Source organism: Heterodontus francisci, chromosome 13 (assembly GCF_036365525.1).
Source record: "Heterodontus francisci isolate sHetFra1 chromosome 13, sHetFra1.hap1, whole genome shotgun sequence".
In the NCBI taxonomy this organism is placed as follows: Eukaryota; Metazoa; Chordata; class Chondrichthyes; order Heterodontiformes; family Heterodontidae; genus Heterodontus; species Heterodontus francisci.
The window spans coordinates 21,752,239-21,767,153 of NC_090383.1; the positions used below are offsets into that span (position 1 = coordinate 21,752,239).

At 41.6% G+C, this 14,915-nt stretch overlaps 1 protein-coding gene across 3 annotated transcripts in view; it reads left to right on the plus strand.

Annotated features, from left to right (window-relative positions):
• pcmt (protein-L-isoaspartate (D-aspartate) O-methyltransferase) overlaps positions 1-13,672 on the plus strand; it is a 60,526-nt gene extending 46,854 nt beyond the window's left edge. For 2 of the 3 annotated variants that reach the window (XM_068044516.1, XM_068044518.1), the window contains one exon: positions 1,680-10,932. In XM_068044516.1, coding sequence (XP_067900617.1) covers positions 1,680-1,859 — 180 coding nt within the window. In that variant the 3' untranslated portion in view covers positions 1,860-10,932. Of the gene's footprint in view, positions 1-1,679; positions 10,933-12,911 lie in introns of those variants that run through there. The other variant, XM_068044517.1, reaches the window with a different exon arrangement.
• Positions 13,673-14,915: the final 1,243 nt, after the last annotated feature.

Genomic DNA, 14,915 nt, shown 5'->3' on the forward strand with positions numbered 1-14,915 from the left:
GTTGCATTCATCCTCTTGCCCAAAAGCTGGACAAACTGTAATTGTGACTCTAATTGGATCACAGAGTAAGTGCAAAGAACTTCAGTACCTAAAGCTACCAATCCAAGTTTTTCATAATCTTTGGTTTTCAAAGCATTCAGGCCTGTGAGTAGACTTCCTGTAAAGGCTAGAAAACAGTCTTCTGTTTTTTTTTTAGCTTGGGCTAAACTAATTTTGCTTGTGAAACTGCAGAATAAGTTTCCTCTGAAACTTGCCGAAGCGATTAGGATAAGTAAATGTTTTCAAGATGATTGGATGCAACCAGGAAGTGAGAGAGATTGAGGGATATGGTGCAGAGGTGGGCGTGGCCGTTTTATTTTTTTTTAAATGGATTTGACCTGATCCGAGTATCTAAAACATTCTTGCATTCAACTTATTAAAAATGCCTGAACCAGGATCAGTTCCATGCAGGGTGGCTCACTAATTTGCTGTGGTTCGTAATTCCATGTAGTGACGTGCATTTCAAAAGAGGTTGTATCATCTGCAAACGTTACTGTGGATGCTTTGCTAAAACCTTTGGAGTGAGGGCAACAGCGACTTGGCGACTGCCGCCTGAATCACATGATTGTGGCGAGCTGAATGCAGTGTCTCACTTAACATTGACTCTTGCAGCTAATCCATGTGGACAAAATGTCATTGTATTTTTACATTGCACGGATGAATCTCGACGTACCTGTTTAACTGCTCCAAAGTGCATTCTACTTCACTGCTAGCTTAAAAAAATTTAAAAAAATCTTTTGCTAAATTTCTCTTTTAACCAAGGCTGTTTTTGAATAGCCAGATTTTCTTTTTCAATCAGCCAGTATTTTAAATGGAGTTGCAGTTCTGAGCACCCATTTATCTGACTGATGTGAGGAGGCAGACTGGGTCATGAGTAAGCCAATCAGTGTTGTCGTTTCTCTGAGTTAGTGCTGTGTCATGCACTTCAACTTGCATGGTGCAGGAATGTTACATATATATTGAATGAAACAAGCAAAAAAAAAAATCATTTATATAGCACCTGTCAAAGCGCTTTACAGTTAATGAAATAGTTTTGCACTGTAGTTCTTTGTAATATAGTAAATGCAGCCGATTTGCACATAGCAAGGTCCTGCAAACAGCAGTGTGATTTAGCTAATCTGTTTCAGTGATGTTGATTGAGGGATAAATATTGGCCAGGACACTGGGGTAAATACCCTGCTTGTCAATGAGTAGCGCATGGGATCTTTTGTGCTCACCTGGGAGAGCAGATGGCGCCTTGGTTTAATGTCTAAAACGAAGAATGGCACCTCCAGCAGGGTATCAGCCTAGATTTTTGTGCTCAAGTCTCTGGAGTTGAACTTGAGCAGACAATCTTCTGACTCCGAGGCAAGACTGTTAAAACTAAACCACGGCTGATACTAAGCAACTGTTAAACTTGTAGGTTAATGTGATAATAGAAACAATGTGCTCTTGGGCAGTGCCGTGTCTTTAATCTAAATTTAGGGAGACATGCCTCTTGGTAAATTTTATTCATTCATATTTTTGCTCTCTCCCTCTCTGTCCCCTTCTCTGCCTCTCGCTTGCTCACTGCAACCCTTTCCCTGGCTCAACCTCACCTGCACCTTTCCCTGACTTACTCGCTCTCGCCTGCTCTCGCTCTCTCCTTTCCCTTGATCCAGCTGCTTGACCAATTGAAGCCAGGTGGGAGGATGATTTTGCCAGTAGGCCCTCCAGGTGGAAACCAGATGTTGGAGCAGCATGACAAACTGGCGAATGGCAGCATCAGTATGAAACCCCTGATGGGAGTGATCTATGTGCCTTTAACAGATCAAGAAAAGCAGGTGCCAAGGTGGAAGTGACTCTACATAGTCAATCTCGGAAACAAGGTGACGTGGTGTGGATTGGAGCACGCTGCAGTGATTTGCCTGGCTGCTTATTTTGTTCTTGTAACTCCATTCCATCTAATAAATGGACTAATTCAGATATTTATTATTTGCAGAGGTGATGAGTAAGGGTTAGGATTAATAAAATATAAATGTTGCATGATTTGGAAAATCTGTTCTAAACAGTTCCAAGTATACACCGACTGGGTGCGGAGGGGGCTGGAAGGAAAAGATGGGCCTTTTTGTTGGCCTATTATTTTAGAAGTTAGGGTTTTATTGGATATTTTGTATGTAGCAGTTCAATAGCTTGCTGCCTAATGAAATTAAACTGTTTAACTGAAGTTATTTTGCCTACGTAGCACACTTGTTTCAGCTGCAGATCCCTAATGAATGAAGCTAATGTTCTAGACAGTCGTTGTTTTAGGGGGGTGGGGTGGAGGGCAGATATCTAATGCAAAAGACCACCCCAAGATCATGTTGACATCGCAATAAATGCATCGCTACATCCCCAAACTTTGCGGCAGTTCTGCTCACAGGTGGTCCAGCAGGTGCTTGCATATCATGCTTGGCTCAAAGCCAGTGAATCCGACTGCTGCTGAAAAATCTAGAGTTTGCCTGACATGGAGTGCACACACTTCAATCCCTGTCCCCAAGTGACACACTCTGCTTACTCAAGCCCTAGGAACCTAGGTGCAGGTTGACAGATCTGCACAGAGTGCTGCTGGAGGGCACAGCGTGTGAAGGGAGTTTGGTAAGTGAGGGGGTTCACTAAGGAGGGGACTATAAATTAATTAAAAAATAAATTTAAGACTAAGATGGCAGGACAGGTGATGTCACAGCTGCAGTATGTGGAAGCTCCTGGATGCCACAGCAATCCATGGTAACCATGTCTGTAGTAAGTGTCTACGGCTTGAGGAGCTTTGTTTCAGAGTCATTGAGCTGGAGGCCGAGCTGCAGATACTGCGATGCATCAGGAGAGGTGGAATATTACCTCAACACTTGTTCCAGAAGGCAGTCACACTCCTTAGCATAGGGTCGTCTGTTTTGGTCAATGGTCAGGGACAGGAGGGTATGACTGTGAGGCAGGCAGATGAGGGGATCGAGAAGGTGGGAGGGGAGGAGCCGCAGCCTTTGCAATTGAGCAACAAGTTTGAGGTTCTTGCAGCTTGTATGGACAAGAGTGAGGGTTGTGGTGTGGATGAGCAGAATGCCCATGGCACCATGGTATAGGAAGCCATTCAAGCGGGGGGAGAAAAAAGGATAGTGGTAGTAGGGGACAGTATAGTGAGAGGGATTGACACTCTTCTCTGCAGCAAAGAGCGAGAGTCCAGAAGGCTGTGTTGCCTGCCCAGTGCCAGGGTTCGGGACATTTGCTCAGGGCTGGAAAGGAACTTAGTGGGAGGGGAAGGATCCAGTCGTCATGGTCCATGTAGGTACCAATGACCTAGGCAGGACGAAGAAAGAGGTTCTGCATAGTCAATCTGAGGAGCTTGCACCTAATTAAGAAGCAGAACCTCAAAAGTACTAATCTCTGGATTACCTGAGCCACTTGTAAATTGGAGTAGGGCAAATAAGATTAGAGAAATGAATGTGTGGCTCAAAGACTGGTGTGGTAGAAGTGGGTTCTGGTTTGTGGGGCACTGGCACCAGTATAGTCTACACCTAAACTGTGCTGGGACCACTGTTCTTGTGAGTTGCATAACTAGGGAAGTAGAGAGGGTTTTAAACTAAGTAGTGGGTGCAAGGGATCAAATTTGGAAAGATGTGGTAAATCAGAGTAGAGACCAGGCAAGAGAGAAAGGTATTAATATGGGAAAAGTTAACCAGATTGAGAGGAAGGGACTGTGAGTACAAATTTAAGAGTCTATCAGCAGGCAAGAGGTTACAAAAATAAAAGGATAAAACTATAAAGGCTCTGTATCTGAATGCAAAACATGAAAGCGCAAATAGAAATAAATAAGTACGATCTGATAGCCATTACAGAGACATGGCTGCAGGATGACATAGGTTAGGACCTGAATATTGAAGGGTGTATGACATTTAGGAAGGACAGGAAGATGGGAAAAGGTGGAGCGGTGGTTCTGTTAATAGTATTAGCAGAATAGAGAGGGGCGACCTATGTTCAGGAAACCAGGATGTATAAGTGGTTTGGGTCGAGATGAGAAATGATAAAGGCAAGAAGTCACTTGGGGAGGCCTGTACACCACTCCCAGAACAGTGGAGGTAAGCTGCTTTCTTGAACGACTGCAGTGTGGCGCAGGTGCTTCCACAGTGCTGTTCGGTAGAGGGTATCAGAACTTGGATCCAACAGTGTTGAAGGAGTAGCGGTATATGTCCAAATCAAGGATGGTGTGACTTGGAGAGGAACCTGCAGGTGGTGTTCCCATACGCCTGCTGCCCTTATTCTTGTCCTTCTAGGTGGTAGAGGTCGCGGCTTTGGAAGGTGCTGTCAAAGGAGCCTTGGTGAGTTTCTGCAGTGCACCTTGTCGATGGTATATGCTGCTGCCACTGTGCGCCGATGGTGGAGGGAGTGAATGTTTAAGGTGTTGGATGGGGTGCCATTCAAGCATACTGCTTTGTCCTAGGTGATCATCTTGTGTGCTATTGGAGCTGCACTCATCCAGGCAAGTGGGGAGTATTCTATCACACTCCTGACTTGTGCCTTGTAGATGGTGGAAAGACTTTGGGGAGTTAGGAAATGAGTTACTCACCACAGAATTACCAGCCTATTACCTTTACTGTATTGTCTGTAATCAACAAGAGTTGAACACTGAAATAAAAGTGTATGAGACACCAAAGGAGGAGATGGAGTGGGAGACAAACAATTGCTTTATGGAAGAGGCCTTTATTGGGCGAAGGGGAAACTGAGATGGGAAAGAAGATTCTGCTGAAAAGGTGGAGACATGCACGTGTGTGCCTTTTTACCAAGTTTGTCATTGCTAGTCTTGAGATTTGTTGCCTTGTTTCTTCTGTAATTGTAAGTCTTCAGTTACAGTTTATTCTTTTTAGGCCTATCAGAAGTGCAGCCACAGATCAACAGATTAATTTGCTTCCAGTGCCATGAGACCTTCCAAATGACAATCATGACCCTGATCATCCCAGTGAACCATTTCATTAGACCTACACACCTGAAGCCTGTTGCAGATGCAGCGCTTTAGTACTCAGGAACAGGCGTAGGCCATTCAGCCCCATGAGCCTGTTCTGAAATTCCATTAAATCATGGCTGATTTTTACCTCAACTCCTTGGCCTGCTTTAGTTCTGTATTGCTTTTTACCAATACCCAACAAAAGATCTATGAATCAGTTTTGAAAATGTCAGTTGACCCCAGGATTCAGTCTTTTGTGGGAAAGTTCCAGGTTTCCACTACACTTTGGGTGGAAAATGTACTTCCTGATATCCCTCCTAATTGGCTTAGGTCTGATTTTAAGATCATGCCTTCTTGTCTTGGATTCTCCCATCAGAGGAAGTAGTATCTCTATCAACCTTAAGTCATTTTAAACACCTCATTTATATCACCACCTCAGTTTTCTAAACTCAAGTGAATATAAGCCAAGCTTATGCAATCTGTCCTCACAATTTAACCCTTTAAGCCATCGTATCATTCTGGTAAATCTGTTTTAGCCCTCCAAAGCCAATATTTTTTTTTCTTGACCACCTGCGCCTAAAACTGAACGTGGATGAGGTCTGACTGAGGCTCTATATAACTGATGCATAACCAGCTCCTTTTGGCCTTTATTTCAAGGGGCTGGAATACAAACATTCCATTAACCTTTTTGATGACTTTTTGTACTAGCACACTAGCTTTTAGTGAGTTGTGTACACCTAAGTCCCTTTTCTCCTCCACAGTTCTGATCTGATTATTGGATCAAAATCTTAGACTCCAGATTTTGAGTTCAGCTCGTCCATGTTGTGGAACATGCCATCTGGCTTGAAAGACTGTTCCATTCCCAGGTCAGAAGCAGAATTAGCACAAGCAAGACATATTTGCAAAGCCGTGGCATTGGGGTTGCACTGGTTAAACTATGTTCTACCTCAGCCCGAAGGACTTGGGTGAACATGTCAGGCCGATGTGTCCTATCCCACCACCTCAAACACTGGGGTCATTACTCAGCCCAAACTTCAGTTTTGGATGCTGCTCAGCACCACTACTGACCTGTGATTAAAGCATTGCTGGTTCCTGATGCAAGTCAGTTCAGCCAAGGCTACCAATAAGATGGCATCAGGTATAATCAGTTACACACAGTAACAAGGCAGTAATTGCAAAGAATGGATATTATCCTAATCCTTTGGAGAACAGACAACTGTGTTGAAATTGTTCTTAGCTCCTGTTCTACCCTTCTCCCTCAAGGCAATTCTTCTTCTATCCCAACTCCATGTGATCTCCAGCAGACATAAAACAAACTGCCTTCAGATAGTTTCAGATTGCACTGATTAGCACCCAGGTGATTCCTTTGGAGTGATGCAGCCCCCCGTACAGTCCACAGCAATATTGACTGCCGAGTTCTGGCGCCTGTACTCCTTCAGAAAACAAAATCAGTGTTGAAGAAAGCCTCACTTTTAGAGAAAATAAAATGTCGGGGAGATACTTGCAGTGCAAAGTATTTTCTCTGCTGGTGGTGGGGTGGAGAAGTATAAATATCTAGTGTATTGTCCATTAAATGTCCTTTGTCATACCCATGTATGTTGATTTTTGTATCACACTAAAACCCAGTCGGTTGAAATTCCAAATTCATTATAGTGTTTATATGTAAATCTTCAAAAACAACTATTTGAATGTGATGCCCAGAGACATGTGACTAAGTGCTATAATAAATGCAGAATTGTTCTTTGTTTGCTAACAGTAACAAATGACAATCAGAGATAGGGTTTGTAAGGAGCTAATGGATAAATAAACTTCCAGTGACAAGCTGTGAATAACGATGCAAACAAATCAAGCATGAGAATCAAACAAGCCCGCAAAAGAAAGACTCAGCTTGCCCCTTCAAATTGCTCTATATATTTTGAAATAATTTTCTCCTACATCTTGGTTTCTCCAGTAACTGGTCTGTGCTGTTGTAAATGGGAGTTTGTAACATAAAACACACGCTTGTTTCCCTCAATTACACAATTAAACTCTCCTATAAAACAGCCTTGAGTCTCAGTTTAGTTCTCCTTTTGGATTAACCAGATTCAGTTCAGTTTTCCTGAGATTACTATAACAACAACTTGTATTTATATAGTGCCTTTAATATAATAGATGCTGAAGAAGGCAGAATTGATGGAGTGCAGAGATCTAGGCATATTATAGGGCAGAAGAAGTTAAGAGGTAGATGGAGGTGAGGCCATGGAGGGATTTGAAAACAAGAATGTGAATTTTAAAATCCATGTTGCTTGACTACCGCCAATATAGGTTAGTGAACACTGGTATTAAAACAAAGTGCTGGAAATACTCAGCAAATCTGGCAGCATCTGAGGAGAGCGAAACAGTTAACATTTCAGGTCTGTGACCTTTCAACAGAACACTGATCATGGGTGTGACTTGGTGCAAATAAGGACACGGGCAGCAAAGTTTTAGATGACCTCAGGTTTATGAAGGGTAGAACGTATGAGGCCAGCCAGGAGTGCATTGGATTATTCAAGTCTTGAAGTAAGAAAGGCATGGATGAGGGTTTTAGCAGCACTTCAATCCGTGTCAATCCAGTTGTCCAGTCCAAGATTATTTTAACTAGTCTTGATCCAATTCTCATTGTATTAGTCAAATTTGATCTAGTTCTCTTCTGAGATCACTTTAGCCAGATTCAGTTCCGTTCTCCTCCGATCAATTTAACTAGACTCAATCTAGCAACCAGTGGACAGGAGTGCACTGATCAAATCTTGCTCTGATTTAGAGGCCACAGGATGACTGGTGAGGGAACTGTCATATTGGGAAATGCCCTGATTACTGTTTTCATCTTGCAGATAAAGTGCCAGATTAGATGGAGCTTTGTAGAATCATAGAAATTTATAGCATGGAAGGAGGCCATTTGGCCCATCGTGTCTGTGCCAGCTGGCAAGTAGCCATCAGCCTAATTCCACTTTCTAGCTCTTGGTCCACAGCCTTGAAGGTTATGGCAATTCTGTGCATATCTAAGTACTTTTTAAATGTTCTGAGGGTTTCTGCCTCCGTTGCCCTTTCAGTTTTCATGGCAAAGCAGACATAGAAATGCTCAATGCTGACACCAGGTGCCTGAAATGTCTGGAGCACAGATGTCCCACATGATGAATAAAAATGTATTTTTAAAATGATTAAATCATCCAGAAAGCTATCCAAGATTTTAAACGCATGGCAGTTTGGCAACAAAACAATATAATTCAATTATGTACTAAATAATTACCTTAACATTTTACAATGGTTGTGACCTCTCTTTTCAGTTTTGAATTTTCCCCTAAGTGCTACTTGCACATCTTGACCGTTGAAACATTTTTGTTGCATTTTGCTATGCGATTGTATCCATTTTGCACTGAGCTGGAATGCATGGATTGTATTTATGGATTAGGATAATCTAGAATATATTCCTGTCAAATGGAGGAATAAATATTCACATACTGAGGTTCAGTGTATGTTGCACCTTCCTACATGTTTTCTGTGTCTGAGGAAGTTAAGGTTGTGATGGAGCTTTTACTGATTAGCCTTGATATAGGAGAGCCAGTTGTTATAAAACCAAGAAATGCTGGAATCACTCAGTTGCCAGTTGTTATGTTGCCTTTATGCAGCTAATGGGTTTATACTGCAATATTGGCCCAAATTCTCTCCGTCCACTGTAGGTTTGTACTTAAACAATTGGCAGATGGAATTGAATTACTGTTTAGCATATGTGCAAAGGGGTATTACACCAGGCTGATTCTAGAACCATTAATTTGGAGCAGATGGACTGCCATGGCAAAGAGGCGAATTTACTCTATATGGTGATATAATCCAACACAGCTACTGGGTTGTAGCTTAATTTTAAAGGAGCTGGCGGAGTCTTTATGGATGCAGTTTTCTCTCTCTCCCCTGCCTCTTTTCCCACCCCCCACAATGAACATGCCAGCATTATAAACTAGAAATCATGTTTGCTCAACCCCATTTTCCACTGTATCCAAATTGTTCAAGTTTCTTGAAGGACTTCAGCCTATTAGCCAAACCTAAGGTGAAAAATTCCAGTGCTTAAAACAAATGGCATGCCCAAAAGTTAACTACCAGTCTCTGATCTAGTTGCAATAGCTAGTGATAATGCACAGTTAATGAGCAAATGATCCCAGTTTGTCCTGTATAACTGTTCTAATTGGCTGATTACTGATGAGCCAGAGCAGAAACCATTTCTCTGATTAACTTTAGCTCTCTCCCATGGCCTAATGCCTCCAGTTGAAGATGGCAACAATGTGTACCTGCACACCAAACTAAGCTAAAGTGCCAGAAGTTGTAGCAAGGTGGAGCTCTTTTGGATACTTGCTTATCTGGCATTTGATCCGTTTGTGCAGTTAATAACTTTGATTTGCTTTGGTTGGTTTGATTTGAATAACTATCCCATTTATGTTGCCATCTCTTTCCCAACACCTTTTTCCATGTATGCATTGCTTGTCAGCAGTTTCCATCAACATACTTATTCTTCTACAAACTGAAACATGTCTTCCCCCTCTCCACTGAGTATAGTTAATGTGTCAACATGACCAACTTCTTACAGGAGAGTACGTTGATACCTATTGTCTCCTATCACTCCAATTGAAAATATTGTACACTTGGACCACTCTGTACAGGCTAAACTGGTATGCTGATTTATTTGGAAAAGCATAGCCTACATACTATCAAGCGCACCTGGTAATTCACGCAATTTACAGCTGTGCACCCAGCTGGTAATTTATGCTACTTACAACTGAGTCACCTCGAAAATAAATTCATAGTCTTTCAGCTGCACTTGGCAAACTCTTGTAGAGATCAGCCCTATTACTGTAGGTGATTATTTTAACTCTCTTCACTCATCCATAGACACAATGGAGGACCCACAACTTGCTATTTTGAAGATTTTCTTTTTCCTGTAGCGGTCCAAGTAAATTGTCACAGTAACAATATTGCACTGTGACCATGCTAATCCTGCATGCACTTTAACGTGTCAGCAGTTTTAATCTCTGCTAAGGCCAGACTTTATTGTCCTTGAGAAGGTATTCTTACAGTGCTGTTCGATAGGTAATTCCAGGATTTTGACCCAGCGACACTGAAGGAACAGTGATGTATTTCTGATGGCATGCAACTTGAAGGGGGACTTGGAGGTGGTGATGTTTCCGTGAGCCAGCTGCTCTTGTCTTTCAAGGTGGGAGAGGTCCCAGGTTTGGGAGATGCAATCGAAAAAGCTATGGTGCATTGCCACATTGCATCTTGTAGATGGTACACAATGCAGCCAAAGTGAGCTGATGGTGGAAGGAATTAATATTTAAGGTGGTTCTGTTTCTAGCAGTTAACTCGGATGGTGGAATACCCTTTGTAGCAATTTTGACATATTTTGCAAACAACATTCATGCATGGGTCTCAGCCCTGAATTAGCATTTAACATGACTAATTCTTGCTCTATAAAGTTTTTGGGCCCATGATATTAAGCACGCTCAATCAAGTTTAGAACTAGGTGGTCACTGCTCTAAAATGCAACGATCAATGGGATGAAATTCTGTTTTTGTCATACTTCAACCCTTAACCACTGGAATTCTAGATTAAACCACCTTGTTGATGATTTGAAGTAATTGGATGTGGAAAAAGATTGGCAGCAACAATTTGCTCAACTGTTGTTTTGATGTAAGCTTAAGGGTAAAAATGTTTTGTTGAGATCAGAAATCCAAATGTAAGGGCTGCTGTCTCTAGACTTGGATTTGAGTTGATGAATTCTGAGGCTGGCTGGCAGGCAGATTTTGTTGCTTTTCGATAAGGGTTAGAATCATAGAATACAGCACACAAGGCCTGTGCCAGCTGTTTAGTAGAGCTATCCGATTAATCCCATAGCACTATAATCTTTCCCCTTTTAAGTATTATACAAATCTCTCCTGTTTTTATCGAATCTGCTTCCACCATCCTTTTCAGGTAGTGAGTTCCAGATCACAACAGCTCAGTGTAAAAATGAGTAAATAAAATTTTCGTTGCGTTGCATCTGTCTTTTTTTACTAATCACCTTTAAATCTGTGACCTGTGCTTACAGACCATTAAGCCAACTGGAAACAGTTCCTCCTTATTTGCTCGAACAATCTCCTGAACCTTCACAGTTGTAAGGAGAACAACTCCAGCTTCTCCAGTCTCCACATAACTGAAGTCCCTCCTCATTTTACTACCATTCTAGTAAACCCTCTCCAAGGCCTTGACCTCCTTCCTAAAGTGTGGTGCCCAGAATTGAACACATTACTCCAGCTGAGGCCGAACCAGTGCTTTATAAAGGTTTAGCATCGCTACCTTGCTTTTGTATTCTCTTCCTATATTAAAGCCAAGGATCCCAAATACTTTTTAATAGCTTTCTCAACTTGCCCTGTCACCTTCAAAGATTTGAGTGTATACAAGCCAGGTCTGTGTTCCTGCACCCCCTTAAATGTTGTGCTGCTTCGTTCATACTGCCTTTTCTCATTCTTATGAAAATGTATCACTTCATAATTCTTAATTTCATCTGCCAGTGTCTGCCCATTTCATCAGTCTGTCCTCCTGAAGTCTGCAGACTTTGAAATTATGCCCTGTGTATCCAAGTCATTAATAAATATCAAAAAGAGCAGTAATCCCTCCCCCAATCTGAAAAACAAGTGTTCACAACTACTGTCAGCCAATTTTGTATCCATGCTGCTTTGTCCCTTTAATTCCATAAGCTTTAATTTTGCTAACAAGTATATTCTATGGTACTTTATTAAATGCCTTTTTAAAAGTCCATATACACATCAATTGCTCTACCCTCAGCAACCTTCTCCATTGTTTCATCAAAGAACTCTAAAGTTCTGCTTGTTTTACAAGATGTCCTGCGCTCCCCAGAATTGGATCCAGGTGGATTTGGCCTTAGCACAAAGATGTATAGGTAAAGAACCAGCTGGTCCACTGTGCCTATGTAAACTGCCACGGTGTAATGTCTATGCAGTCATCCCCACATGGCCTCCCCAGCCACAATCTTGAGAGGCAAAAAAAAATAAACTTTTTAGGTGAATTAAGGAAAACAGAAATTCCTCTGACCCAGGAAGGTTATCAAGTGAGATCTCAGTGACCCACCTTCCTCCTACATAGACATTTGCCACGGTCGTGACCTGGTCCAGCTCCCTTTTGATCACTTGCAGCAAATCTGCATTCACTGCATGAGCTAATAGCCTATTCCAAAAGTTAACAACTCCAAAAAGAAGCATCTAACTTAGTTCTCAGCTTGCGCTTGCTTCTCTCCCCGGTCCTCAACCTATCCATGTGGACTGAGTACATTAAAGATGGAAGGTTGTAGGACCAAGATTAATGGACTCAGCTCCTTGTAGGTAAACATTTTCATCCAGTGGGTGTTTGCAGCGTAGAGTGAAAACAATGTGCAGGTAAAATACAAGTTCCTGAGGCAGGTCACTGCATACAAATCATAGTAATATTTCACGTCTGTTTTGGTCCATTGTGCCTATGCTGGCTTTTACCAGTCTCACTACTGCTCCCCCAACTCTTAACCCATAGCCTAGAAATTCTTCCCTTCAATTACTTAATTCCTTTTTGAAAGTTTCTATCGAATCTGCTTCCACCAACCTTGTCAGGGAATGCATTCCAAATCATATCTTGCTGTGTAATAAAACTTCTCATTTCACCTCTGGTTCTTTTTCCTAGTTATGTTAACTGGTTTCTGACCCTCCTGTCCAGTGGAAAGCTTCTCTCAATCAACTTTATCAAAAGCTTTTGTAATTTTGAACACCTATTATATCTCCCCTCCATTTTCTCTGCTCCAAGAATAATGGCTAGCAGAATCTGCTAAATGAAACACAACTGCTTTTTATTATTGTGATCACTTGGATGAGTTGATTGTTACAGTTTGTAACTTTTTTTAAACCCACAGGGATGAAATGTGAAGCTTCATCTGTGTGCTCAGAACCTGACAATGTGGAGTAGATATCTCCAGTTCTAAATGCTTTGAAAATGACAGCATTGCAGCTTGTTTTGGACTTAAAAACACACACGCACTTAATGACCAGTGTGTAGCAGTGTTCTTTAAATGATTCAAAATACTAGCCTGGGAAAGAGGTGCCGTAATGGATTTTTAAAAATTAAGTACAGAGTTGGATGTTTTTCCGTGGCTTGGTTTAGTTTTTAACTGGCAAGAGTTGAAGCTGCAGCAAGGAGGTAGCAAGCAGATGTGTGGTGTGGCTAGATTTTTTTTTTTCCTCATCTGAATTGAAATGTGCTCAACTCCCACACCATTACAACTTAATTTATTCTGTGCACCCGTGACGCAACATATGCAAGACCTTTCTGTATGCAGCCATAACTAAGCACTAAACATGTCTAAGATTGTAGTGTGCCTTGAGTTTCCATCAAGATCATCACATTTCACTTCTTGTTCCTGGAATCAAACCTCCCAAGCACTACATGCTGATGGTGGCAAATGCACTGTTGATTGTAAACTCATACAGATTTGAACATATTGATGCTTTCTTAGTTTTAAGTTCTGTGCTGCTGTTCCATTGTTTGTGTTGCTTCACAGTTGAATGTAGTAGAAATTATATAACCTATGCTGTATAAGCTTATGACACTATGGATCGCAGTTAAAATTTCCTTAATGTATGTATTATTGCTTTGCCAAATAAATTTTAAAAGCAGCTGAGTGGTTTATACTTGAACTATGTGAGCCTTTATATTACAAAGTACAAAAAATTTTACATGATCGAATTGGCTACGTCGGTGCTTTTCTCCCCATCCAAATTCATCAACCTGGGATCAACTTAGCGATTCTTAATGAATGGGTGGAGCAATTATAACAAGAAATAGGAGTAGGCTAGGCAGCCTTTTGAGCCTGCTCCACCATTCAATGTGATTATGGCTGATCTGATCTTAGCCGCAGCTCCAATTTTCTGTCTGTTCCCCTTAACTCCCCTATAAGCTCAAAAAACATCTCCGCCTTGATTATATTTAATGACAGCCTGCATAGCTTTCTGGGGTAGTGATGTAGTGGTAATGTTGTTGACCTAGTAATCCAAAGGCCTAGGCTAATGCCCTGGGGACACAGGCAAATAAATTCAATTAATTAAAATTCTGGAATTGAAAGCTAATTTCAGTAATGGTGCCAGGAAACTATTGTTGACTTGTGTAAAAACCCATCTGGTTCATTAATGCCCTTTAGGAAAGGAAATCTGCTGGCCTACATGTGACTCCAACCCCACAGCAATGTGGTTGACTCTTGCCAAGCTATTTTAGAGGGCAGTTAAGTCAATCAATTGTCGAGGGCAATTATGGATGAGCAACAAATGCTGCCTTGCCAATGATGCCCACATCCCATGAAAGAATAAAAAAAATTCCAAAGATCACTTACTCTCACTTACCTGGAGAGAGTCTGGAGCAGTGACGGACCTGCGAGGAACCTACCAGGGAGAAAATAAATCCAGACCCAGGCTCGGCCTTCCATTTACTTGGAGAGAGTCGGCAGCAGCGGCGGACCTACGTGGAATTTACCTCTACATGCCGGAGTTTGGGAAAAGAAAAGAAATGTATTAAACTGTGACATCACAGGAAAGCGGTGAGTTGCTTGGCTGGTGAGTATTATTGCTTAGGAACTCTGTCTAAACAACTGGGAGTTTAGAAAGTTAAAAATATTAAGTATTAATCACATGTAACAAGTGGGTAGCTGGTGAGTCTTCTATTTTATTTCTAAATAAGTTCACCAATGGTAATAAAAGTTATTACTATTGATGTTTTAGTATTGGTAGGGTCAATAGTGGTAACGTTTAGTATTAGTAGTAAGGTTATTAGTAGGGTTTATGATCTAGTAGAGCAATGGCAGGGTTGCTCCAACCTCAGGAGTGCATATCCTGTGCTATGTGGGAACTCCAGACACTTCTCAGGTCAT